Here is a 26,671-nt window from a genome sequence, read left to right on the forward strand (position 1 = left end):
CTCCCCCCTCCAACTCAGTTCTCTGTTAGACAGCAGGAAGAAGGCAAAGGGAAAGGAAAGGTTGCCCTCATTTACAATTATTGTGTATTGTTCGCAGGTTGACAAGCATTTCAGGGCACACCTTCTCTATATGACCAGCCGTCTTAAGTGGTCAGCCTGAACGCCTTGCACTCTAGGCATGCCAACTATTTCACTGCTTGCCATGTATCATAATGAAGCACAATTGCAGCATTTATAAAATCTTAATTTACTGGGTATGGGGTAGCAGCATATGGAAGCCTTGACAATAGCCAACTGATGCTGCAACAAAGGAATTCCAGTGTTCATTTATTTTAAAAAAAGTCAATGAAATTAGTCATAATGGTTCAGCTGCCCTGACTAAAAGGGAGATAAGATAATAAAGCTCTTTGTGATGTTTTTACACTCAAATCTTTCATCTTTATTATTCACTTGGGACTCTTCAAAGAGGAACGAATGCTTATTTTATAAATGATGTGCTTCCAACTCAGATTGTAACTAGGTGAAAAATAAGAGCACTGATGGAGGTTGGGGTTTGGGGAGGAAATAGGATACCATTGCCACTCATCACAAAGAGGCTTTTATCTTAGCAGACCTTCGATTTGTTGACTTTTGCTGCCCTTCATAGATAGTACTTGTGGCATTTTGAAAATAGACTGAATCAAAAACAAAGAAGCAGCAAAGCAAATGCTAAATGCTGACCAGGCTCCCTCTGAAGTGGAGACATCACAACCCATCAGATGTGTCGGTTAGACACCGCTGTCTGTCAAACTAGTATCACTGGGTCACCTCTGACCAGCAGAGAGATTAAATACACCCCTGTCACATTGACATTGTTAGCTCTCTCTTAAATGGAGAACATAATGTGATGCCAAGAAATGGTCAGATTGGAATTAAGCATCTGTTTAAAGCAATACTTACATTTATTAATAATTAACAGCCTCTTCGACAGAAGGTAAAATGATATCTTTATACCTGGAAAGAACAAGTTCCAAGTTGTGTATATTTATGCATTTATCCTAAGTGGATTCAAATCAATCTCTAGTCTTACCTCGCAGCATTTAGACAGGCAATGACATTGAAGTTAATGTTCTTTTTTTTAAACTGGTACTAGTTGTAGTGAGTGATTTTTTTTTCCCCAATTCTTCACAATTTGCACCTTGTCACAGTATCAGGTACTACCACATCCTGTACAGCTCAGTTAGAATCAATATGAGGGTATTTGTGGTCAGTTTCCAATGAGTCTTCCTTATATATAATATATAAGTTCTGACTTTGTCTTTTATAGTAAGTTCTTTCCGTGGGCTTTCATTATGTTGAATTTTCACTTCCAGAGGAAGGAGGGTCCGGTTTAAATGTGATGCGTGCACTCCACCTCGCACCCCCCCAACCAAAACAAAATGTTGCTTGCCTGTTTGGGCTTTCCCGAGTTTGCCCAGCTATCTGGAACTTGCCAGGGTTAACAAGGCAAGAGTACATCAATGAAACTGGCAGGTTGCAAAGGCTTTAAAGAGTAGATAATGAAACTTCATAGCTGCTTCTTCCCTATCTATGTGAAAGGTCTGGGTGCACAGGAATTGTTCTGATCGCACTTTCATGTTTTAATACGTGATTTCCAAATTTAGATGTCATTTCACCTATATTGGACTTAGTCCGCCTTGATCTTTGATAACATCGCCGATGAGGAACAATTGTAGCAACAATACTAACACCAGTAGCAGCAATAGTAACAACAATAGCAACAGCAGCTACCTTCTTCACATCCAATGCTGTTTCACAGGGGATACAGCCAAAGGTTCAGCTGTTGTAAAATAGTGTGCACCAGTGCCTCAGGACCCTCCATCTTTTGTGGCAGGTAATTGCTAATACTTGTACCCTCTTGGAATAACACCTCCCAGACAGACTGGTAAGCATGAGCTGTTAAAGTCAATTAAAGTCATCACAGTTCTAAATTTCTTCACTTTAAGCGCATCCCAAGAATCTGTTGCTGACTTTTGCTTATTTTCACAATTGGTTCCCGATGAGTGTATTGCCTCATTTGACAAAAGCCATTTTTGACAGAGCCACTGATATTACATTTTACGTCATGTCTGTGTAAGGTATTCTGGAAGAGGCCATGACTTCCTCATTCAGTGGATAGTTCCATTCTCCAGATTTTCACAGCCCCCACATCGTATTAATAAGTGACTCCTCAAAGGCAAGGGTTGTCCTCTAAGGATCTGGCTAATATCGCTGGTGAACATCCTATCACTGATGCAAGGGAAAAATACAATTGGAGCCATATGAGCACAAGGGAAAACATTAATTAGCAGTTACGTTGCTGAAGGTATGATTTACATACATGGGCAGGCTTGCAGGATGCACCAACAATTAACTGCAGAATAGTTATTGTCTACTGTGCCTTACACAATATTATGTGTTGAAGGAATGGGACCACAGCTGTAAAATGCTGACAGCTCTGCACCCTTGGATGGGGAAGTGGAGATGCTTATTGCAGCCAGATTGCCTACAACCACTCACTTGGCTATTAGAGAAGCCCGCAGTAGGCTCATACAAGCAGATTTTAGGTAGACTTGTATGTGGAACTATCAGGCAATTATGCTCACTGCCTTCCTATGCTACTCCTAAAACAAATCATTCCCATAGTCAACAGTGCAGTCATGATAGAGAGAGGCTGTTCCAACTTCTTTCCAAGGGTCACAATGTTACTGAAAACACAAACACAACCTGTCGTCCAGGACTGCTCTCTTTATCAACAATCTCCAAGGCTTAGTATCTGCATCCACTTAAGCAGAGCTCAGAAAGTACTGCATTCTCTAATAGGAACTCTACACTATTTGCGCTTTCTTCAGCACCTTTTTCTACCCTCATGTGATGTGCACATCACCATGCTGCAACTGGCTATCTATCATTACAATCAGATCCAAGTGAGGTTTTCCAAGTTATTACAGTTACAATGAAAGCCCTACTTTTTTAAGCTCCTGGGTATAGAGAGTGATGAACAGGCTCCCTTCCTTTTTTCACCCATCCCCTTGGTTGGTCTCAACAAGGTTAATTTACAAATTATCCACTCCCTTGTAGATAACTTTCTCACAGACCAAAAGATTTATGTTTGAAAAGGAGCCAATTTAACCAAACTTTCTTGAGTTAGCAAAAATAAGTTTATTGGTTACTAAATGTGAAAAGAATTAGTAACAGAATACACAAATTAACAATTAAAGTGGGTCCAAAACCAAGACAAAAAGCATAGGGATCAGCCTCTCTGTGTACTTCCTGCTGTTTCCTGTCTAATTTGCCTACCTTTGTGAGGTAGATTAGTGGTCCTTTCATTCAGTTGCGAAGTAGCCATTGACAAGAGTGTTGTTTCTTCGGATTTCATGTACAGGACGTTCAATCTCTTAAAGCCAATCTGAGAAGAGGATTTTTACCAGTTCCCGAGATTGGCTGAACAGAAAGCCTGCCTGGGACCTGGGCATAGAGTCATAGAGATGTACAGCATGGAAACAGACCATTTACCGCTCTGCCCTCATCAATCCTCTTTGTTACTTCTTCAAAAAACTCAATCAAGTCTGTGAGAGTTGATTTCCCATGCACAAGCCATGTTGACTATCCCTAATCAGTCCTTGCCTTTCCAAATGCATGTACATCCTATCCCTCAGGATTCCCTCCAACAAATTGCCCACCACCGACATCAGGCTCACTGGTCTATAGTTCCCTGGCTTGTCCTTACCACCCTTCACCATGTTAGTCAACCTCCAGTCTTCTGGCACCTCACCTGTGACTATCGATGATACAAGTATCTCAGCAAGAGGCATAGCAATCACTTCCCTAGCTTCCCACAGAGTTCTAGGGTACACTTGATCAGGTCCTGGGGATTTATCCACCTTAATGCTTTTCAGGACATCCAGCACTTCCTCCTCTGTAATATGGACATTTTTCAAGATGTCACCATCTATTAAGTGTGTACAAGAAATTTTTCTGACTCAGTTTGTGGATGTACCTACTAGAGAGGGTGCAAAACTTGACCTACTCTTGGGAAATAAGGCAGGGCAGGTGACTGAGGTGTCAATGGAGGAGCACTTTGAGCAAAGTTTAAAAATAAATATTAGAATATAAATATCCTACTTTATCTCATCCCTTCAACCCCATGATCTATCAACATTCACCTGTGCTGCTGTATTCGCTTGTATGGTTCTTCATAACCCTGATAAAGGGCTTAAGCCTGAAACATTGATTCTCCCGCTCCTCGGATGCTGCCTGACCTGCTGTGCTTTTCTAGCGTCACACTCTCGACATTGATCTCCAGTATCTGCAGTCCTCACTTTCTCCTCCTTAATAATCCTTTGCCAATCTGTGCTCCATAACCATCCAATTGTAATACGCCTAACGGTCATCTACCCAGCTCCCATAGCCTTTCATCCCTATGGCCCTTTGTAGTATCTAGGCCAACTCAGTGTTAACTCACACCACTCCCTCTCCCCACCAACCAGTAGCCATCTACTATCTAGCAAAGTCATACTCAGAAAGAAAGTAATCACTCTGTTAAAGATATCACCACAGGGAAAAAACTGCCCTTAATGCATTGAAATTATCACTCATTACACTAACGGAAAAATGTTCTCTTCATTATTGCTCCCTCAAAACTGCACAACTTCAAATCCACTCTTTTCTTCTTCCTATAATCTGCAGGCAAAGATTGATATTGCTTGATGATTGTTGCTGAATTAAACTTAGCCTTTCCTCCTATTTACCTGTTCTGTCTTGTAAAATGAGACAACTTGCTTTAAGGGACCTCCTGACCTTTGTACCTTTTTGAAAGCAAAAGCAATATTACAACCTATTGATTGTGGGTCACAAATTGAAGAGGTTGTTCAAATAGAGTCACAAATTTTCACACTTGAGGCTAAGTTGACACGAATAAGCCAACTGTTTTTGAACATTATTGTTAAATGCTCCTAAACAGGTATTCTCATTGATGAGGGAAAGCAGCATTTTAAAAAAGTGTTCTAATAGCGTGCTGTCAAGACAGCTGACTAATGTCTCTACTGAAGATTGTAAAGGAAGTGAGGGGCAATAGTTACAGAATAAGCTCATAGGGTTTGTCATCTGAAGCATAATCTTTCACCCTTCGAATTGTCCTTAAATTCAGGGCAGCTAGAGACAAAATGTGGCATCCCAAGTTTAATGAGGAGTGCATTACTTGAAAAGGGAATGTAGCTCACAACATCCAAATAAAGTCTGAGCATAAGTTGCATTTGTGAATATGATATTAAGAGGGATACTCTTGGTTATTTCCATTGTTGACACTGCTTATATTATTATGCCTTAATGTTGATTATAATGAAGTGCATTTCATGAAACTACATTGCCAGAGTCTTCAATTTAACATGATAAATTGTCAGGAACTCCCTGAATCAATGATTAGCATGAATGTTTAAGAATCTCTAAAACATCATATCTTTTTTAACTCCTGCTTACAACTATTTAATAATAAAAAAAGGAAAGTAATTCATAACATATTGCAGCTTATTGACAAGACCTGGTTTACTAACTAGGGTCAAGTTCAGTGTAAGGACTGAGTGAAAACAAATTTCCATGCGAGATTCCTGAGATCATAACCCCACATAGTTAGTAATATATTTAGAAATTGTCCCACATTAAATTAGCACAACCTCCATTTAACATGAAATATTTAATCCCCATATTAGCTGTTTTACAAATAATAAGTGGACACAGCAGTATAATCTAATGACAACTAGACAGTGTATGACAGTTTGTAGTAACATTTGTGAGTGATTAGCATGCTTTGAATGCCATTGTTAACCAATGGGTCAGCATTCCTTGGGTGGTGTTATATAGAGCTGTAAATAAAGTTGTGTGTGAATAATTTGATCCACAATTTGCTAATTTTGAACTAAGTAACTGGCCAGTTCTTTTGAAAAAGGTTATGTGTAATTCCACAGCATGATCCCTTCGGGTGCTTCAGAAAGGGTAAGTGCAGCCTTGCTTTCAATGGCAGAGGTTGCTTGTAAATTGCTGTGAATAGACCCAGCAGCTGACAAGCAGTATTAAGACAAACTGCCCCTTCTTGTTAGACAGATAAAATAAATCAGGTGTTTAGTCAAATTAAAATACTTCTGCTGAACCAGACTCTTGGGAGCACTGATCCACCTGACAAATCCAGAAGAAACTCAAGACAGATGTGCCTTGATATTTTTTTTAAAGGACCTGGAGAAAAACTTAACACTTTAAATGCCATTTTGAGCTTTCTCTTTCATTCCTGTATAATTCACCACAGAATATTTCTCGGTAAACAGGGATTTCCCTACTTCTGCATGGCTGTCCATCTGTGAGAAGGTTGCAGTTTGGCATTTCACAACTTGTTAACATGTAACATCAATTTCAAAAAGTAACCATAAGTTCCATGGATTAGCTAAGACTGCCTGGTATGCTTCAGAGGCATCCAGGGTAGAGGTTGGCTTCGAACTCCGGTGTATGCCGGGTTAGATGCTTATAGCTGGTTCGATGATAGTAGAATTAAAAGACTTAGATAATAATAATCAGCCAGAGCTTCCACACTTCCAGTGGACCAATTATGAAAGGGAAATGTCAACTGATGACATGGTGTGATTTGGCTTTGTTGCAGCCATACCCCAAGATACATTTACCCAGAAATTCCTCCTGGGATCAAATAGGTGGAATGCTGCAACATTGAATGACTGCTGCTGCCAATTGACATAGTCTAGCATATGTCACTGTCTTGAGGCATAGGATGCAAACTTCAGGGGTGATGGTTAAGAATTTCGACCAACAATTCATGTTTCATTTCTTTTTTGCTGGGAGATTTGTACTCCCAATTGTAATTGCAGGTTAAGGAACGTACAGCGATCTCTGTACATATAACCCATTCCTCCCTCTTTAACATTGCTTAGGGATTAAAAACATATTGTTAAAACATATTTGCTCACTTCTTGCCAGGACAAGCAGCAATTCTCTTTGACACCAGCACAACTTGGATGTTGAGCCACTGCTCGCTCTGAGCAATAGGACCACCACCTCATATTATTTGCAGCACCTTATTATTTTGTAGTTCTCATTCATTTCACTAACAAAATCACATCTTATAATGAATTAGAGAAATATGCTAATAGATTTACATGAAGCTGGGTGGGAGAAAGCTTGCATGACCTAGTTGGGCTAAATGCCCATTTCTGTGCTGTGAATTCTATGTCATTCAGTAAAGGTATTACTTAAAAGTAACATGATTAGCACTTCTTCCATCATGAATCACAAATACTTCACACTCTTTTCATTAACATTTGAGCGGTTCTGAGCATGAACAAAATCTATGGCAAATGGAGCAGAAAAAGTAAGTGCAGACAGACCATGGGGAATAAACAGCACTAAAGAAACACTTTAAACAGTTTAAAAAGTGTGGTAGAAAGGAATTACTTCACTAATGGTGTTTTGCAATCCTTTGAGTGAGAGCAACTCTACTGTTATGTCAAAATCAGTTTGAAATGAGACAACCCCGGTCTTTCTTTTTAAATATACTTGTACCATTTGTGCATCCATTCAAGGTACACAATATATTAACAAGTGACAGATTCACAGGGGGTCTCTTGTGAGGGTTGTATTTTGCAAGAGCCAAAGATAACTGGCTGGGTTTTTGCTGATTGCAACGTGCAATATTGTCTCATATTATTTATTTCATTCTACATTTTATGAAGAATCAATAAAATGTATGAATAAAATAGCCCTGCTTTGAACGTTAATGAAAAGAGTGTGAAGTATTCATGATTTGTGGTGGAGTGGGTACTATTTCTGTGTGTCAGGCACAAGCCATATCCATAGAATGTTTGAAGCTATGATATTTTCGATTTTGATGCTTAGGTCATGGTTTGTGAAATCTGTAGGAACCATTACTCAAACAATATGAAATTATTTAATTAAAATGCCATAAACTGAGCAGCACATATTTAAATATGTCAGGTCAGCTGGAGACCTTAGTAAAACCCCAATTATTTGTAATACTGGCTTATGGTAATTTAATAAATAAACGACACCATGGTAGTACATATTATATTGTAACTTATTAACGAGACGTGTTAATAGATAGGGCCTGTGTGGTGTAAGGACTGATTTAAAATAGGTTTCTATTGTGCTACTGTCTTCATATCACAGTCCTGCACTATCGATAATATATTCCTACTTGCCGCATAGTATATTAGTGCTGCCACCTCTTAACAGTAAAACATGCAATTTTCATCCTCATTTTAAATGTTTTACAAGTAGTAAGTGGATTTAATAGCAAACTTCACATAACAACCAATGAGTTGATTAAAGAGGTGTTTCCCTTAGCATATATTAGCTGTCAAACCATTAGTTCTTGGAAATGAATCATGATCACTGCAGAACACAGAATAGAAAAGCACCTGTAATATTAATTTTGAACCAGTTTAATGGGGCAATCTATGCATAAAAATATTTTGCCTGAATTTCATGTTATACTTTTTTTCATTTCCCCCTTTTCCCAATCTCCAATAAAACCCAAAGTTCTTTGTATCTGTTTGACTCAAATTTGGTTAAGGCTCTGTGGATGCTACTAGCCCTCTGCTACCTTACCCACATAGAATAGTTTCTGACTGAGCCCACATAACATGTTTTGACAAGCTATTCAACCTCACAACTGAGCTTATTCCTTTCTGACCCATATACATTTTTCAACAGTAGTAGTTGCTAAGAATCAGCAGCAGAAACCCTGCCTGTTCATTACACCATTTTCTTTATCAGAGGTCCGATCACAAGGTCCTTACCATCACCTGGACAGAAATCATCAACTCCATATGGCTAAGCTCAGTTCTAAACAATATAGCTATACTTAGCTGGCTGAACTGGGCAATTTAGAGCTGATTCACAAAATCTCAGAATGTCCTAGTAGTGTCTCGAGAGTGACTTCGTTTTCATGTGAAGATAGCAAGTTGAGAATTGAAGGTATACAGTGATCCTGTTAGGTGCCTAGGCAGGTGGAACTTATGCCTTTCAGTCTTATGTTACTTTGATCTCATCTCAAATTTATAGCCAGGGTCAATAAAATAAAGGGTGGGTCTCCACAGCATTGGGATTTCAGTGTGGTCTCTTGCAGCTTTGTCTATGGTGGGGCTAGGAGAGGTGGTGTCATGAATTACTTGCAGACATATTGAACTTTTAAACAACACCTTTTTTTTAAGTACACACTGTAAGCTAAGCCCAGATGATAATGTATGCTAATGCTATATAATGTAATGGAATTCAATGTTTGCTCAAAGATTCTCTGTGTGAATCCATGGAACGCTGCACCTTGTAGGGTGGCAAGGAAAAGGAAGCTTCAAAGAGAGAGATTTCAAAAGGCAGAGGTTCAAGGCAATCTAATTATCTCCTTGCAGCAGGAAAACATCCATATTCTAGACGGTAGACATGAGTTGAAAGACATGTTTGTGTTTTATTCTTCCAGGGATATACAAAAAAGGGGATTAAATATTAACTACAGAACACTGTTCTGCATCTGATAGTGAGTTGATGTGCTGGTGTGGTCAAGTGTGCTGTGAAGGTCACATATTGGGGATAGCTATTAGACACCTTTGTGCTTCAAGTAAAAGAAAAGAAACTCTATGCTCTGAAAGGTGGAAGCCAGTTGCCATCAAAAAGGAAACAGGACAAGCAGAAAAATCAGGTAACAGTTAATCTTGTAAAAAGCATCAAAAACAATTATAATGGAAAAGAGGGAAATGGTAGAGAAGCTAAATGATTACTTCAGTCTGTTTTCACTGAGAAAGATCCAAGAAATATCCCAGTGTTGGAGATCCAAATGAGTGGGGACAGGAGTTAAAGAAAGTTATTATTTATAAGAAGGTTACACTGGAGAAATCAATGAGGCTGAATATGTAAGAATCTCTGGGACCTAATGTTTACATCTCAGAGTGTTAAAGGAGGTGACTATGGATTGATTAGTGCATTGATGATTATCTTCCAAATTTCTATAGATTCTAGAATGATACCTGCAGATTGGAAGCTACCAAATTTCACCCCATTATTTCAGAAGGGAGTGAGGGAAAATAAACAGGCACTGTAGACCTGTTAGCCTTTCATCAGTAGTAGGGAGAAATATCAAAATCTATTATAAAGGATGTAATAATTGAACACTTGGGTAAAAAAGACCTGATAGGGCATAGTGAGACTGGATTTGCGAATTCAAAATTGCTTGATGAATCTGTTGGAGCTTTTTGAGGATGTTACTAACAAAATTGATAAAGGAGAGTTGATGGACATAGCAGATATTTTTAATCAACCTGTCCAGATATATTACAACGTCTTTGGAATAGCTGAGACTTGAACCCTGGACCTTCTATGTTAGAGGCAGGGACACTGCCACTATGCTCGAAAAGCACTACAATGGATATACCATACATGGATATTCAGAAAGTTTTTGATAAGATCTCCCAGAGGAGGTTGTTTAGCAAAATTAAAGCATGGCGCATAGGAGATAATATACTGGCATGCAATAATCGTTGGCTAACTGGAAGAAAATTATACAAGGAATAAACAGTTAATTCTCGCATTGGAAGATTGTAGGGCATTGCAAAGATCAGTATTTGCACCTCAGCCTTTCACAAAATATGTTCATGCTTCTGACTTCCTTTTTACCTCCAACCATAGGACCATAAGATAAAGGAGCAGAATTAGGCCTTTTGACCCATCTGGTCCACTCTGCCATTTGATCATGGCTGATATCCATTCTTCTGCCTTCTCTCCGTAACCCTTGATCCTCTAACAAATCAAAAAACTATTTATCTCTGCCAATTGCTCATAATATTCCAAATGCTTTACCTTCTCAATGTCCTTTTCTTCCTCTTTGGAAGACTGCTGTCACTCCCCCATTTCTTCAATCTCCATCACATCTCCTTTTTGCCTGATCTATTTTTTCAGAGTGCTAGGATTATGCAGCATACTCAATCTGGGTTGTACTGATAGGCCCTTCCCCAAATGATCCAAAGATTGAAATGTCAACTTGCATGCCCTGATAAAGGATGGTCTACGTTGTATTGACACTCTGCTTCAGTCAGGCTTTTGTACAAGAATAATCAACCATTGTTGCAGAGGATAGACCTTGTCTTCCAATAACTATCCTTATGAGGTTAAAAAAAAATGAACCAGGAACATGGGAGCACTGAAGGTTGTAAGCACCAATTCAGCAACCAGGTTACCTGGTGCAGACTTCCAAGTGGTGCTGCATTTTGGGAAAGCAAATCTTAGCAGGACTTATACACTTAATGGTAAGGTCCTAGGGAGTGTTGCTGAATAAAGAGACCTTGGAGTGCAGGTTCATAGCTCCTTGAAAGTGGAGTCACAGGTAGATAGGATAATGAAGAAGGCAATTGGTATGCTTTCCTTTATTAGTCAGAGTATTGAGTACAGGAGTTGGGAGGTCATGTTGCGGCTGTACAGGACACTGGTTAGGCCACTGTTGGAATATTATGTGCAATTCTGGTTTCCTTCCTATCGGAAAGATGTTGTGAAACTTGAAAGGGTTCAGAAAAGATTTACAAGGATGTTGCCAGGGTTGGAGGATCTGAGCTACAGGGAGAGGCTGAACAGACTTGGGCTGTTTTCCCTGGAGCGTCGGAGGTTGAGGGGTGACCTTATAGAGGTTTATAAAATCATGAGGGGCATGGATAGGATAAATAGACAAAGTCTTTTCCCTGGTATGGGGAAGTCCAGAGCTAGAGGGTATAGGTTTAGAGTGAGAGGGGAAAGATATAAAAGAGACGTAAGGGGCAACCTTTTCACGCAGAGGGTGCTATGTGTATGGAATGAGTTGTCAGAGGATGTGGTGGAGGCTGGTACAATTGCAACATTTAAGAGGCATTTGGATGGGTATATGAATAGGAAGGGTTTGGAGGGATATGGGCCGGGTGCTGGCAGGTGGGACTAGATTGGGTTGGGATATCTGGTCAGCATGGATGGGTTGGACCGAAGGGTCTATTTCCATACTATGATTCTATGACTCTATGTGGTACTGATGAGTACAGATAACTCCCTTATTCATGGAATGGAACTTATTTCAGATGATGACATAAAATGCATAATGATGTGCTCCTAAAACAGTAAGTGTGCAGTCTATATTGCCTTACACCTAAAAGAAGCTAACTATGTGGCCAAAGCCCTGACAGAATATTGGTTCAGTGGTTAGCACTGCTGCCTCACAGTGCCAAGGACCTGGGTTTGATTCTAGTTGAGGGTGACTGTGTGGAGTTTGCATATTTTCCCTATATCTATCTATGTTTCCTCTGGATGCTCCAGTTTCCTACCGTAGTCCAGGGATGTACAGGCTAGTTGGATTACCCATGGGAAACGCAGGGTAACAGGAGTAAGGTAGTTGGGTGGGTCTGAGTGGGATGCTCGTTGGAGGATCAGTGTAGACTCAATGGGCTGAATTTCTTGTGCGACCAGATATCTGTCGATGAAGAGAGCAAATTCTTAGGTATTGATTGAATCATCTGATATCTTAAATTGACCACTATATACACAGATGTGAGTTGGATACTTTATTAAGACAATGTTCCTTTAATAACCAATCAATTATTGTAAGTAATCTGTGCAGAGTTATTGCAATTGTACCAATAAAAAATGGACTGATTAAAAAACAACTAAGAAATTTAAAAATCAGTCATCAATGTAACATAAAATGTAGACAATATAGTAGCATTGGTTCAAAGCACTGTAATATATGAATTATAGAATGTAGATATATAGCACATATATAGAATGTAGATATATAGCACACTGTAATTTATATTTAAAAAACCTATTCATTAGAGCCATGAAATCAATCACTTGGTGCCACATATCCATTGGCACTACACAACAGTGGTTGTTTTCACTTGTATTGTACCCTTTTCTATCTCTGTCTTTAATACTGTTAATGACTTGACCTCCACAGCCTCCTGTGGCAATGCGTTCCACAGATTCACCAACCTCTGGCTGAAGAAATTCCTCCTCATCTCAGTTCTAAAGGGTCATCCCTTCATTCTGAGCTGCGTCCTTGCATCCTCGTCTCTTCATTTGGTGGAAACATCTTCTGCACATTCACTCTAACCAGTCCTCTCAATATTCTGTAAACTTCAATCAAATCCCTCCTCATTCTTCTAAACTCCATTGAGTACAGACCTAGAATCCTCATTTGTTCCTCATGTGACAAGACTTCATTCCCAAGATCATTCTGTGAATCTCCTCGGGAGCCCTCCCATGCCAGCACAACCTTTCTTAAATATGAGGTCCAAACTGAACCTATATGTTAACTTTGAGAGGATTCTGAGCTAGAACTCTCAAATTCCCTTGTGCTTCAGATTTCCAAAGCCTTTACCCACTTAGAAAATAGTCAATACCTTTATTCTTCCTATCGAAGTGCATAACCTCATATCTTCCCACTTTGTATTCCACCTGCCACTTCTTTGCCCACAGTCTTAGACTGTCCAAATTCTTCTGCAGCCTCCCTGCTTTCTCAACATGACCTATCTCGACCTATCTTTGTATCATCTACAAACTTAACAACACTGTCCTCTGTTCCTTCATCCAGATGATAATTACAAGCTGGTCTGCAGCAACATTCCATGAAATCATGGCTGATCTGATAGTGGCCTTAATTCCACTTTTCTGGCTGCCCTGAAAACCATTGACTCCCGTACTGATCAAAAACCTGCCTAACTTGGCCTCACAAGGAGACACATCCTTTCAGCATCCACCCTGTTAATTCTGCATAGGATGTGTTTCAATCAGATCAACTCTTAGGCTTATAAATTCAAATGTAAAGGTCCAATTTGCTTAACACTCCCCCCAAATTTCACTCCTTCATCTCAGGAGCGAATGTTGTCTGAACTGCTTCCCGCGCAATTTAAGTATAGAGTCCAAAACTGTGCACAACACACCAGATGTGGTCTCACCAATGCTGTGTACAACTGTCACAACCTCCCTTGTTTTGTATTTAATTCCTTTTGCAATTAACACCAATATTCCATTTACCTTTCTAATTACTTGCTGCACCTACACACTAACATTTTGTGATTGTGTACCAGGGCATCCAAATCCTCTGTGTATCTTATGGTTTTGCAGTCTCTCTACATTCAAATAATGTAGTTTTTCTATTCTTCCTGCCAAAATGAACAACTTCCCATTTTTCCACATTATATTTCATCTGGCAAATATTTGCCCACTCATTGAATCTATCTAGATTATTTTGTAAATTTAGTATGTCCTCTTGACAATTTACTTTCCTGCCTATTTTTGTCAATAAGTTTAGCTACATTCCAACCCATCATCTATGTTTTTGATATAAATTGTAAATTGTTGAGGCCCTAGTACTATTGTACTCCACAAGTTACAGCTTACCAACCTGAAAATTACCCATTTATCTCAACTGTCTGCTTCTGTTTAGCTAACCAAACCTCTGTCTATGCTATGTTAAGAAAGATATTTGGTGGGGCCATTCATCAGATACAATTCATTGAATTGGCCAAATTTCATCCAATAGTCATTAAATTATTGGTCAGAGCATTGTATATATGAGTTGGGAGGTCATCTTGCTGATGTACATTGGTTAGGCCACTTTTGGAATATTGCATGCAATTCTGGTCTCCCTGCTATAGCAATTATGTTTTGAAATTTGAAAGGGTTCAAAAAAGATTTACAAGGATGTTATAAAGGGTTGGAGGATTTGAGCTATAAGGAAGATGCTAAATAGCCCGGGACTGTTTTCCCTGGAACGTTGAGGGGGGTGACCTTATAGCGGTGTATAAAATCATGAGGGACATGGATAGGATAAATAGACAAGGTCTTTTCCCTGGAGTGTGGGAGTCCAGAACTAGAGAGGGCATGGACTTAGGCGAGAGGGGAAAGATTTATAAGGGACCTAAGGGGCAACTTTTTCATGCAGAGGATGGTGCATGTATGGAATGAGCTGCCAGAGGAAGTGGTAGAGGCTGGTACAATAACAGCATTTAAAAGGCGTCTGAATGGGTATATGAATAGGAAGGGTTTAGAGGGATGTGGGCCAAGTGTTGGCAAATGGGACTAGATTAGGTTAGGACATTTGGTCGGTATGGACGAGTTGGACTGAAGGGTCTGTTTCCTTGGAGTACATTTTTATGACTCTATGACTCTAACTGACAGCACTTACCAGCACTGACATCCTTCACCTTAGTTGCATAAAAATCATCCTGTAAGCCTAAGAATTGGAATTGTTTGTCAAGCCTTTCAACTCTGATAAACATAATGTCATAAAACAAATAAATGAATAAACATTGAAAGGTGGTCTGTATATTATTCATTTTGGCACTTTGTGAAATTCATACAGCAAACGTCTTGGGACTGTGGCACAATTGTATAATTCTTTCTTCCTTCTCTTGCCAATGAGGTGAAATGAATGACGAATTCAGTGACATTCCTGTAGAGAAGTCAGAACTACTATGTGCTATATAATGAAAGTGTATTGGGATTATAAAAGTACTTGTTCTTTGTCATCAAAATGTTTGTTTTTTGCAACATCAACGAAAATCTATTTGGGATTCCTTACAAGACAAAAGCTTTTTAAAGGGCAGAGTAACTTGATAGCCTCAAATCTGTGGTATATGCACTCATGAGAAACAGAACAGCTATAACAGACCACCCTGTAATATTATTGGCTTTATTAATAGCCTAAAGTCTTTCTCAGCTAATCACAGCTTATTAATTATATCATAACTCTTTAGTATATAAATCATTTAACAGCTACATGGAGGTAAATTCAAGATGTTAATCACATTTTAGGATTCAGATGATGGCTATAAATGTTTGGAGCTTCTGTCTGTGGTTTCTGGTGAGATCTCATCTTCTGAATAAGCTTAATCTCTTATCATTCCCAAGGATCTATTAATCCTATATGATTTAAGCAATAAAATGATGACCAATCACTGCCTTTCTATACATATTAACTCCACATCAGTTAATTTATATTGAGGACTACTAACTAGGTGCTAGATCAATATGTGTTTCCAATATGAGATAGTCATATTTCGAGAGAGCTTTGACTTCTGTTTACTGTTCACTCTTTCTCTAGTTCCAGTTGTTGAGCTTCTGTCAAACTAGCCGGTGGATGTTGTTGAGACCTGAATAATGAACCTTGTTGTAGATGGGAGGGAAGAGTATTTTAATGTAGCTTCAGTTTGTATTCATAAGTAGGACAATGACTCTAGCTCTTTGGAAGACAGCTAGATGAAAATCACTACCAATCAAAAGTGGGATTTAAAATTTGGTTCCTTCAGGAAGGGGTTTACTGCTGTACTGTTGGAACTATTCTCTGAATTAATATAAACAAAAAAAACTTTAAATTGTAGTGACTGTCCTGATCCCATGCTTACAGAAACCTGAAGAAGGGCCTGTGCCCGAAACGTCGAATCTCCTGTTCCCTGGATGCTGCCTGACCTGCTGTGCTGTTCCAGCAATAAAGTTTCAACTTTGATCTCCAGCATCTGCAGACCTCACTTTCTCCTTACAGAAACCTGCATTGCAATTCTACCTCATACAGACTAGAAATTCTCAAGTTGAATTCAAGGTTCATGTTGGTTTGTGCGAAAGTAAAGTGAAGTAGATGATGCTCCTACGAGTATGCATGGTCAAAATTGGCTGGGGTTCCGATTCATGGCCACTATCTGGTGTGAAAATTTGTGTGTCTTTCTATGTGTGCATTTGCTCATTTGTGTGTATGGCTAAAGGATCACCCAGAGCTCTGATGCCTCCTATAGTTAGAACAGCATACCAGGAGCCACAGTTTTGGTCAGTGGCAGAATAACATTTAGAGGAGGGCACCTAAGGGCTAGTCATTCACTTGTATCACTACACTAGCAAAACGTCTTCACCTACAGGAGAGAAGAAAGGAATATTCTGACTATCACTGCAATCTCATGTTTCAGCTGATGTTGTGGCTTGTCTGTGCTTTGATGTCCACATTTCTGATATCTGAACCCTTAGTAACTGCTGTGCTCCTCACGAACATTCATTATTTTGCGTAAAATGTCTTTGTTGGACTAGATGAGTAAACTTGCCAATATTCAGCATCAGCCAAGAATGCAATCTGCAAAAACATTTGGTGTGAGTCCAGGTTTTTGAGCATGCTTCTAAAAGAAAAAAGCTAACGTTTGTCGACTGGAAATTGAACAAATTAAAATTGTGAAACGCTAATAGTGAGGATGTGTCGATTTGTTTTGTGTGGAGAAAATGTTTCTACATTTTCTTCATTGTGTCTCATTAATATATCACCTGGAAGGCTTGTTTCACTGTTAACAAAATGACAGAGGAATTGGGAAAAGGTGACAATACGTCTTTCAGCTGCTTTGTACTAACAACTGAGAAATCTTTAGTTGCTGTAATTCAATATGAAAGAGCAGCATCTCACACATGGACTTTTAAAATTGTTTTCAACACCATATGAATGGTACAAATATTATAGCTAAAGTCTGTTTATAGAATCACTGTTACATTTCCTCCAGCTTTATTTGATAACTGTTATCGTAAAAACCTTGTGAACAAGTGGAATTTCCCATATGTAAGGTCACAGGAGCATAGTATAACTTAGAGAGGTGCTATCATCTTTTACTAAGTTTCTGGGTTTATTAAAACCATTTTGTTTTGTTCCAGCTATAAGTTTTAAATTTTTCTCATGCAACTGAGATACTTTGTCCATTTACTCTTACTGGTATAAATGTTGACATGAGTATAATGGAGTTATGCCATATGTATGCCATGCAAATGCTTTTTACATATTTTACATCCTGTGCACACATGTCCAGAAATCTGAGAGATTTAGCCATATATTCTTGTGGTGCCATGACAGTGCCCCTATCTCTGAGTCAGGATCTTGGGTTCAAGTGCCATCTGCTTTAGAGGTGTGTAGTAACATCTCTCTGAACACTTTGATTTGAAAACATCTCACTGTCCGCACTTGCGACCTCATGAAATCAGTTTTAATGCTTTAAACCAAGAATAGAATGAAGCTGACCCTGTTTTCTGATGCCCACCAATTTAGCAAAAAGCTGAGTGCTTTTACTGACAGGGATGTAGATGTCATTGAAAGGGGTCAAGTTTGTGTAAACCTTGTGCCACAAGTGGCACTGCATCTAGTGGTACACTTAGAAACCAGCCCTAGATGCTGGACAGTGATTTTCATGGCATTGTGAAGCATTATGCTATATATTATTCATGTAATATCTTTACCTAAATTCAATGTTAAACAAGGAATTAAAGTCCTTTTCCAGTTTGCAATAATTTGATTCGCTAAAACTATTGGAATTATCGACTAATTTGAAGCGAGGAATTCCAGTTTCTTTTGTTATATGATTTGGCTTTAATCAGCAGATTAATATGAACAAGTACAATTCACATCTATGTAGCATTTTTAATGTAGAAGAGCATCCAGTTTGATTTACAGATACACAAAGGACAAATATAGAAGGTGACACAACATAGGTTTTAGAATTGGTGATCAAAATCGTTGATATAGAGGTAGTTTTCAAAGAGGGCTTTAAAAGGAGGAAAGAGAGGTATTCTGGAACATGGTGGCTGATGGCTGAAAGCACAGCCATCAGTGGTAGAATGAAAGAATGGATGTATGAACAAGAGGCTGGACTCAGGGGAATAGAGGACTTATGGGATAAACTTAATGAAGAGTTGTCTAAGGACTGAATGGTTCACATTGCTTAATGGGATTCCTGGCACCCCTGAAGGTGTAGGATGAGGAATTGCAATCAACAAATGAGTCTCTTGTTCTAGGTTGAGATACATAGAGAAGAAATGGCGGAGACATGGTTGAAGAGGCAGGGAAATATCCAACAAGGAAATGATCAACATAAAAAGGGAAGAGGTAATCAGAGGTCAACAAAAGGGGATAGCTGACTGCATATTAGTCAGGTTAGTTCCAGGTTTATGCATTCAGCTGAAAACTAGCTGTGTGAATTTTATGCAGATAGCACATTTTGTGTACATTATCCACTTTCTTATGTGAAGTACAATATTTATGTGACTAAACAGATCTCTTGTCTTGAATATGTGTACCACCTCTTCTATTCAAGTTGGCACATTCATCTGATGCAGGTGAAACAGTTCAGTGACTGGCAGATTGATGTCCAGGGCAAGTATTTACATTGTTTCTGGACCTTAAATCCAGATGACAATATTCTGTGTACCATAAGTTTAAAGTTAGAAAAATATTTACAGTATAACTGCATGGTGTATTCAGGATTTTTCATTTTGAATTGCCAGCATTCTTGAAGCCATTGATTAAATTTTGCTCTTTTTTACTTTATTATGTATTAGCATTATTAGTGGCAGCAGCAATCACTCGCTCCAGAGTATGACTGTTAACCTATGAAATATCAGTCCACTGGCCAAGGATTCTGTGGGTCCTTGTGTGGCTAATGAGCCAATCATGGAGCCAGATCTCTGATCACACACTTGGCAGGTGACTCTGGGAAGTGGAATTGGTCTTTGGCCTTGATCATTGGTATTTCTTTTCCCAGTTACTTTTCTGTACTTCCTTTTGCTAATGGGAGTTCTCAAAGAATTGTGTCCCTTCATTCAACAGTTTCCTCCAAGTCACTTTCTTCTCAATGAGGGTCACTCAAGTATTGACATCTAGTTTGTATTTATTGAGGGACGCCTTCACAGTGTCTTTGAAACATTTCCTTTGACCTGCTCTCATTCAAGGGCCTTCCTTGAGCTGGTGAAGTTGATTAGCTTTGGTAGTCAGAACTCAGGAATCCTAAGCATGTGCTCATTCAGTGGAGTGGTTTTTAGGTGGTCATGCCTTTGTTGCAGGTGCTATTGGCTCCTTCCAGGGCACTGATGTTGGTATACCTATGCTCCTGGCTTCTGTGGAGAATCCATCTCAAACAGATAATATTCCTCAAGGGCCTTGAGACGATGCCTATATGTCATCCAAGTTTCAGAACCATACAGAAGAGTCAGAAGGATGACTGTCTTATACACAATGATTTTGATATCAGCTCATTTGTGACAACAGCATATGGAATCTACCAATAAGTTGAATGATGTTACTGGACTCTGTTGATTAAACTGCAGGGTAAAAACAATGGCTGCAGATGCTGGAAACCAGATTCTGGATCAGTGGTGCTGGAAGAGCACAGCAATTCAGGCAGCATCCGACGAGCAGCAAAATCGACGTTTCGGGCAAAAGCCCTTCATCAGGAATCATAGAAGCGGCAGCTCTGTTTTGATATAAAATTAGTTGCTGTGTTGTTGATGTATAAAATTGTCTCAAATTTTGAATCAATAGTTATTTACTTCAGGTTCATTTGAATAAATTCCTTTATGATTGCAGCATGGTAAATCAGTATTTCACTGTATGTAAGAGAGAAGTGTAGTGAACTGCATGTGTGGTAACCTTCAAAGTTCAAGAAGTGGAAACCTTAGTAGTCAAACATGCTCACTGGTATTCTGAATACCCTACAGTGTTAACAAAATTACCAGGAGTATCCAAGCTGTAGACCCTGAGTATTAATAATATGCTCCTCATATCTTAGGCTACTTAGTTCTATTTGTGTTTATATTTCTTATTTTCCACTTTGGCTTGTTTGAATTTGACAGGGTAGAAGGTTTGGAAAGGACTATTTTAGCACAATTGCCTCATTGGTCAGTAAATTAAAATGTCATAATCTGTTAACAACTTGAGATTGGAACCTGGATTTAAATCTTGTATGTGTTCCGGAAACTCCAACATAGCGACAGAGCTGTCTCTCATTTATTGAATGGATTGAACCCACCCCATTCCAATATGATTGGGCATTTGGGCTAAATTTAATGATTTGATATTGTAATAGATTCAACTTACAATTTAATTGGATCTGAATTGTAAGAATGCTGCATGTATGATTGTGCCTAATGCACATCTCTCACATTGGGACTGAATGGATGGATAGGTGCAAACAAAAGCACTTTACTAACAGCTACACTTCAATTATTTAAGAGCTGTATGTCACTCAGGAGATGCAATTTGTCTGTTTTTAGTCTAGAGCTTTGCCCTGTAATTTTAAATGTTGCAGAGGGAGATATATGTGCACTTGTCATTCTAATTCATTCACCTCCATACTAGCCTGTTTTGTTATCTGGATGCCATGGTATGAAAGAGCCAGTGTTGGATTGGGGTGGACAAAGTTAAAAATCACACAACACCAGGTTATAGTCCAACAGATTTATTTGGAATCACTAGATTTCGGAGTGCTGTTCCTTGATCAAATAGCTGATGAAGGAACAGTGCTCCAAAAGCTAGTGCTTCCAAATAAACCTGTTGGACTATAAACTGGTGTTGTGCGAGTTTTAACTGTTAACTGGAAGGATTGCTGAGGGGTCCAGCCCAGGTCAAACATGTGAAAGCTAAACAAGTATTACTAGCAGAGAAGCTCACTTAATGGCTACGTGTTCTGGAAAATTGTGGACAGGTTATCCCAATTTTCTGCGCATTAATTTTTAATGATGATTATGACCAGTGCTTCAAACATTTACAATTAGCTGGCCCCTCATCAGCACAACAATTGCAAAGGTCAGCTATGGTGTTTGACAGTCTTCTTTTTGCTATATCATGATTGGAGATCATGAAATCCCCACAGAGTGAAAGCAGGCTATTCGGCCCATCGAGTCAGCACCAACCCTCCTAAGAGCATCCTATCCATACCATCCACCCCACTCTGTCCCATCTATTTCATTATTAAGAAAGTTCAGATTCATGGGATTTAGAAACCTCATAAGCTGGCTTGCCCTAATGGGTGCATCAAGTTTGGCACTAACTTTGAGTCCGAGATCAGCCATAATCTAATGAAATTGCAGACAGGGTTAAGGGGCTGAATGACCTATTCATTGATCTTATGCCCAATCTGTTACTATATATTTCAAAGTTCTGCCTTCCACTCTTGTGTTGACTCTGAATGCCATTTTTCTTCTTCAGGTACACCCGAAAGTCTTGCCGAAAAGGAACGCCAGCTGTCTGCCATGATCAATCAGTTAATTAGTTTACGGGAGCAGCTCTTGGCAGCACATGATGAGCAGAAGAAGTTAGCGGCATCACAAATTGAAAAACAGAGACAGCAGATGGAGCTTGCCCGCCAACAGCAGGAACAGGTAGGTTTGAGGGATGAGCACTAACTCTATTTTTTCCAAGCCTAGTCATTTCGACAATCATGGGAAAAAAAATTATGGATATTTCAATGAAAAATCAGAAATTTCATAAGCATGTTTCTTTGTCTTTATCCCAACTACCTCATCTCAGACAGCCAGGTAATGTGCTGAGCTCATCTACAACATATAATAGAAGCACAACAAATAACTCACGCTTCCTCTCTGGGGCAAACACCACATTTCTGCATGGCACTCCGCTCAAGTGATCGAGCTGAAATCAGGGGCTTACTCCCATTAATTTTGTGGAGTTCTGCCTATAAGCTGTTCAGTCTGTCTCAGCTTAGGCACAAAAACATGAAATGAGAATTAGCTATTTAAGCTCATTATACTCATTCTTTCCAGAGAGCATGCTGAATATTCCCTATCATAGGCTTCTGAATCAAGACTCTGAGTCCAAAAGATAATCAAAATTCCTACATTTTCATTACTAGTCTCCAGTGGTCAACCTCAGTATATTGGTTCACCATAGGTATAATTTACTCCTCACTGACTCTCATCACACAGAAACAGTTGTATTAATAGTCTTATTTAGCAGGAATATTGAACTGTTTTGTCACGGTCATTTTGTCGTATTCTGTAGAGCCCTTTGATATACAGTGCAAAAGACAAAACCACTATCACTTCTAAATTAAAAATAATTTTGTATAATTAAATTCACAGAAGAGTTCTATCTATAGGCTGTTAAGAGATAGATTTATCATTTTCCAGCAGTTAGGGAGTAGTACCAGTAACAAGTCTGCCTTAACTACGAGGTCTGCAATATTGAGATAGGAAACTCAGTAGACTGAGAAATATGAGCACAAGTTATGGTAAACCAATTTTGGGCAACAGTGTAAACTGAGCAATATTGAATTAGTTATTTATGTATGATGTCAATGTGCTCTCCTTTTTTGTGTGTACAGCATTTTGATGCACCTATAAATATTTCTGAAAAAACGAGTGAGTGGACTGTGTGTTGCTTGCTTGTAGCTACACATGCATACACCTTCAAGAAAACATAGTGCAGGCTGGCTTTTCATTTACTTTGAAGTAAATGGAGAATAAGATTAGACATAGTGCAACTTGGGCAACCAATTTGATATCACCTAAAGTTAAAATAACCCAATTGAAACTGTTTCAGAGGATATCAAGAGTGTGGTGCTGGAAAAGCAGTCTGATCGGCTGTGCTTTTCTAGGCGCCACACTCTCCAGCATCTGCAGTCCTCGCTTTCTCCTGTTTCAGAGGCTACATGACTAGAGATTACTTGCTATAGCTAGAACAATCCGTGTCCACATTCTAATTATCATCAATCTTATTCCCAATCTGCTGCTTTTGAACGTGATAATTGTTTAAACCTCTTGTGAAAATCATACCTATTCTTTTGCATGAAGCAATATGATAGATTTTACAAATTCATGCTCTCAATGTAGAGCTTAGTGCTCTCAGAGTGCATATTCCAAACATCGAGAGAGATGAGGAAGACAAATTTTGGGAGGCCAATTACATTGACAAGCTTGTCAATTTATGAATGATATTGGATGGAAAAATCCTGCAGATTCAGAGATCTTCCCACCTGAATTCCCAACATATGCCCCCTCTGCATAAATCTCTATATGTCAGGATGACAGCTTTATAAAGTTCTACATAATAGCTACCTATGTACATTTTTTTGATTAACTCAGTACAGTTGCTGGCTAGAGTCATAGTCATAGTGATATACAGCACAGAAACAGACCTTTCGGTCCAATTTGTCCATGCTGACCAGATATCCTAAATTAACCTAGTCCCATTTGTCAGCATTTGGCCCATATCCTTCATAACCCTTCCTGATCATATACTCATCCAGGTGCCTTTTAAATATTGTAATTGTACCAGCCTCCTCTGGCAGTTTGTTCCATACACACACCACTCTTTGTGTGAAAAAGTTACCCCTTAGGACCCTTTTAAGTATTGCCTACTCACTTTAAACCTATGCCTTCTAGTTTTGGACTCCCCTACTTTTGGGAAAAGACCTTGACCTTTTACCCTATTCATGCCCCTCATGATTTTATAAACCTCTATAAGGTCACCCCTCAGCCTCTGATGCTTCAGGGAAAGCAGCCCCAGCCTTTTCAACCTCTATCTGTAGCTCAATTCCTCCAAATCTGGCAACATCCTTGTAAATCTTTTTTTGAACTCTTGCAAGTTTCACAACATCTTTCATAGAGCAGGGAGACCAGAACTGAATACAGTATTCCAAAAGTGGCTTAACCAGTGTCCTGTACGGATGCAACTTGACCTCCCAACTCCTATACTCAATTTACTTCCATGACTGATATGTTTCTCAGCCCCGTTTGCCCACTTTCCTCATCCTGCCCATAACCCTTGATCCCCTTACTAATCAAGAACATACAGAAGGTTGTAAGGGCCAGGAGCCATGTGAAGCTGGCCCTTTTCATCAGCTCTTCAAACATTCATTGTTACCTGTAGCCAAAATCTCCTGCCTTTGCCCCTGTCCTTATCTCTCTCTCTGTCTCTCTAGTGTGCGCGTGTATACACACACAAACACACACAGACATTATATTTAAATAACCACTTTGAATGCCTCAATTGAACTTGCACCCTTCCATTCCCATTCCCCATCTCCAGGCTGTATATTCCCACACCCTCATCTGCCTCTTTCTATTTTAAGGGACAGTTCTGTCAATGGTATGTGCCCTGAGGGAAGGAGGAACAATTCTCTGGTTTTCTTATCCCCAGTTGCTGATTTTTATTAGTTTGTTCAACTTACTTATTTGGGTTAATTCAGTATGTCGCTGATGTAAGTAACTGCACGTTGATAATGACCAATTACCCCGATGGTGGGAATTAGGAGAATGTTATTTTATGCTCTTCAGCAATCACATTGGAATCTTGATAGTACACTAAATGTGAGGCATTAACCATATTTGCCGATATTAATTCCCTTGCTTTTCCACAGCAGGCCAGGTGATATTCATATACATTGGTAAACACTTAAAGGTAGAGCTTAATCTTTTGCTCTCTCACAGGATCATTACTTTTTGATATCTGTAATTTAATACAGAAATGTGGTTCTTTACATTCTTATTATCAATCAAGCATCACTAGAATATCTGAGGAGACAGTGAGGTATTTAAAAGATGGTAGGAGGATGTGGTGACAGGGCCATGTATTTATGTTCTTGCTTTCTAGCATCTTTCTATTCATGTCTTCAATTCTTATTAATTATATTCATTATATATATTTAATTAATTAATTAACATTTCGCACATTTTCTCTTGTCATTTGAGATTCAAGATATTCTGAATCTGTTGAAAGAAATGTCAAATTTATTTTATTTAACATGAATTATAAGGTGAGTAATTGCACTGACTTCCCCATCAGGACAGCCTTTGTTCCCATATGTGCAACACACTCTGCAGTGTGGCCTGCAGTCTCAATGTACTTCCTGGGACCAGTTAAATTGGGAAATTATTTCCCAATTCTCTTTTGTATTCCATTAATAAGTGCCCTTATCAGTAGACTAACTAGCAAGATCGTCAATGTCTTCAAATGATTTTGTGCATGTCTTTCCTTTTGTCATTTTCTTTTTCTCTTCCCAGTATTTTCTTCTGCCTGAGTTATTATTCCATCATAGTGTGGCACATGGTGGCTCAGTGGTTAGCATTGCTGCCTCACAGCACCAGAGTCCTAGGTTCGATTCTGGCCTCGGGCGACTGTCCGTGTGGAGTTTGCACATTCTCCCTGTGTTTGCTCCGGGTGCTCCAGTTTCCTCCCACAGTCCAAAGATATGCACATCAGGTGAATTAGCCATGCTAAATTGCCCGTAGTGTTAGTTGCATTAGTCAGAGGGCAATGGGTCTGGGTGGGTTACTCTTTGGAGGGTCGGTGTGGACTTGTTGGGCCGAAGGGCCTGTTTCCACACTATAGGGAATCTAGTCTAATCTAATCTTTGTATTTCCCCTGTACAGAAAAAAAAGGATGGCTGAGTGGTTAGCACTTCTGCCTCACAACACTGGGGACCCGGGTTTGATTCCAGCCTCAGACGACACACTCTGTGCAGAGTTTGCACATTCTCCCCATGTTTGCATGGGTTTCCCTTGGGTGCTCTGGTTTCCTCCACAGTCCAAAGTTGGATTGGCTATGCTTATAAAAAGAAATTGCCCCATAGTGTCCAAAGATGAGCAGGTTAGGTGAATTGGCCATGGTAGATGTGGGGTTACAGGGATAAGGTGGGTTTGGTGGGATGCTTTTTGGACAATCAGAGCAGACTCGATGGCTGAATGGCCTCTTTCTGCATTGTAGGTGTTCTATTTTTCACTTTATCCTTTGTCTTTTTTTCCTCCTCCTATTTTTATCTATCTTTGTTTTCCTTCCTTAGATGTTTGCTTTTCCTACTTTTACGTTTTATCTGACTTT

General features: G+C 39.2%; 1 protein-coding gene across 24 annotated transcripts in view; it reads left to right on the forward strand.

The window, feature by feature from the left end:
- sox6 (SRY-box transcription factor 6) overlaps positions 1 to 26,671 on the forward strand; it is a 636,702-nt gene that overhangs the window by 420,712 nt on the left and 189,319 nt on the right. For all 24 annotated transcript variants that reach the window (XM_087996501.1, XM_087996502.1, XM_087996498.1 and 21 more), the window contains one exon: positions 22,043 to 22,215. In XM_087996501.1, the coding sequence (XP_087852627.1) occupies positions 22,043 to 22,215 (173 nt within the window). The remainder of the gene's footprint in view (positions 1 to 22,042; positions 22,216 to 26,671) is intronic.

This window comes from Chiloscyllium plagiosum, unplaced genomic scaffold (assembly GCF_037043375.1).
Source record: "Chiloscyllium plagiosum isolate Xiang-an unplaced genomic scaffold, Cpla_swu_hap1 HiC_scaffold_18, whole genome shotgun sequence".
Taxonomy (NCBI): Eukaryota; Metazoa; Chordata; class Chondrichthyes; order Orectolobiformes; family Hemiscylliidae; genus Chiloscyllium; species Chiloscyllium plagiosum.